General features: G+C 66.8%; 1 protein-coding gene across 1 annotated transcript in view; it reads right to left on the bottom strand.

Annotated features, from left to right (window-relative positions):
* Nucleotides 1–1,053, bottom strand: part of ADRA2A (adrenoceptor alpha 2A) — a 1,817-nt gene extending 764 nt beyond the window's left edge. Inside the window, 1 exon segment of the mRNA XM_024756049.1 lies at nucleotides 1–1,053. This exon segment is cut by the window's left edge and continues 34 nt beyond it. Coding sequence (XP_024611817.1) covers nucleotides 1–970 — 970 coding nt within the window. The 5' untranslated portion in view covers nucleotides 971–1,053.
* Nucleotides 1,054–1,683: the final 630 nt, after the last annotated feature.

Here is a 1,683-nt window from a genome sequence, read left to right as displayed (position 1 = left end):
GGGTCCCCGGGGGCCGCTCGGCGTGCTCGGACGAGGAGCTCTCCTCGAGGTCCAGCGCGTCGGCGTCCCGCGGCCCTGCCGGCGTGGGCTCCCCCGGGGCACCGTTGAGCTGGGCCGGCAGCGACTCCGCCTCGGCGCCCACAGGGCCCACGCCGCGCTCCGGGCCCAAGCCGTTGGGTCTGCGCTTGGCGCCCCCCGGCAGCGTGGCGGCGGCATCAGGACCCCTGCGACTGGGCGGCACGCGGGTGCGGCTCTTGGCGATCTGGTAAATGCGCACGTAGACCAGGATCATGATGAGGCAGGGCGCGAAGAAGGAGCCGATGCACGACGAGATGACGTACCACTTCTGGTCGTTGATCTCGCAGCGCGGTTCGGCCGGCTGCTGGCCACCACTGCCTCCTTTCTTCTCGATGGAGATGAGCGGCGGGAAGGAGATGACGGCCGAGATGACCCACACGGTGACGATGATGGCCTTGATGCGGCGTGGCGTGCGCTTCAGGTTGTACTCTATGGCCTGGGTGATGGACCAGTAACGATCCAGGCTGATGGCGCACAGGTGCACGATGGACGACGTGCAGAAGAGCACGTCGAGCGCCAGGTAGGTCTCACACCATGCCTTGCCGAAGTACCAGTAGCCCATGACCTCGTTGGCCAGCGAGAAAGGGATGACAAGGGTGGCCACCAGGATGTCGGCCGAGGCCAGAGACACCAGGAAGAGGTTCTGGGGCGCCTTGAGCGCGCGGCTGGTGAACACGGCAATGATGACAAGCACGTTACCGAACACCGTGAACAGCATGAGCAGGCCGGCCAGGCACACCAGCGTCAGCGTCACCTGCAGGGAGTAGGGGGTGGCCCGGGCGCCACCCCCCGGGGCCTCGGTCCCGTTCCAGCTAGCGTTGCTCGCGTCAGGCTGCAGGGAGCCCATGGGCGCGAAGCTGCCTTCGGCCAGCGCCTGCTCCTGGCGGAACATGAACGCGGGTGCCCGCTCGCCTGGGCCTGCTGCCAGCTGCCTTCCGGCCGGCGCCCGTTGAGCCTCCTCTTCCTCCTGCGCCCCGCTCGCCCCGCCGCGGCTCACATGGAGAAGCGGCCTCTGGGAGGCCGAGCCCGAGCTGGGGGACCGCTAATGGCCCATGGGCCCGGCTCCCGGGAAGCGCGCCCGGCCCGCGCCTCGAGCGCTCGGGGTCGGCGCCTTCTCGCTCCCAGCTCCTAAGCACAGCCAAGTTTTATTTCTAAGCGGCGGGAGAGAGTAGTAGGTCGAGCCGATGAGGAAAGAGAGATTTATTCTTCAAGAAGAGAGAACAAAAATCATCGGTGGCCTGATGACTTGGAAGGATAACAGGAAATTAAATATATCTCTATCTATATCTTTGACTCTGGAGCCTGAGCGAAAGCAAGAGGTCTTACCGTGTGCGGGGCCCGCCCCCAACCCGAGAGGCAGCCGAGGGGTGCTGATGCTGGCTTGGGGTCCTATGTCTGTCTCCTTACATCCCCGAAGCGATTACCGACTCTCTCGCTTCCCCCAGACGCTGCGGGGTCGGCGAGGCCCGGGCTGGGGCCAGGGCGCAGACTCTGCCGCCTCTCGGAGCGCCGCGGGACTTCCAAAGTTGCGTGCCCTGCAGGGGCTGGGGCGCAGCGCGCGGAGGTCGGAGGCGGCGGCGGGGTGAGGGGTGTGCGGGCCGCATG

Source organism: Neophocaena asiaeorientalis, unplaced genomic scaffold (genome assembly GCF_003031525.2).
Source record: "Neophocaena asiaeorientalis asiaeorientalis breed wild unplaced genomic scaffold, Neophocaena_asiaeorientalis_V1.1 scaffold85, whole genome shotgun sequence".
Lineage (NCBI taxonomy): Eukaryota > Metazoa > Chordata > Mammalia > Artiodactyla > Phocoenidae > Neophocaena > Neophocaena asiaeorientalis.
The sequence above is the reverse complement of the archived record's forward strand: the minus strand, read 5'-3'. Positions and strand labels throughout refer to the sequence as shown.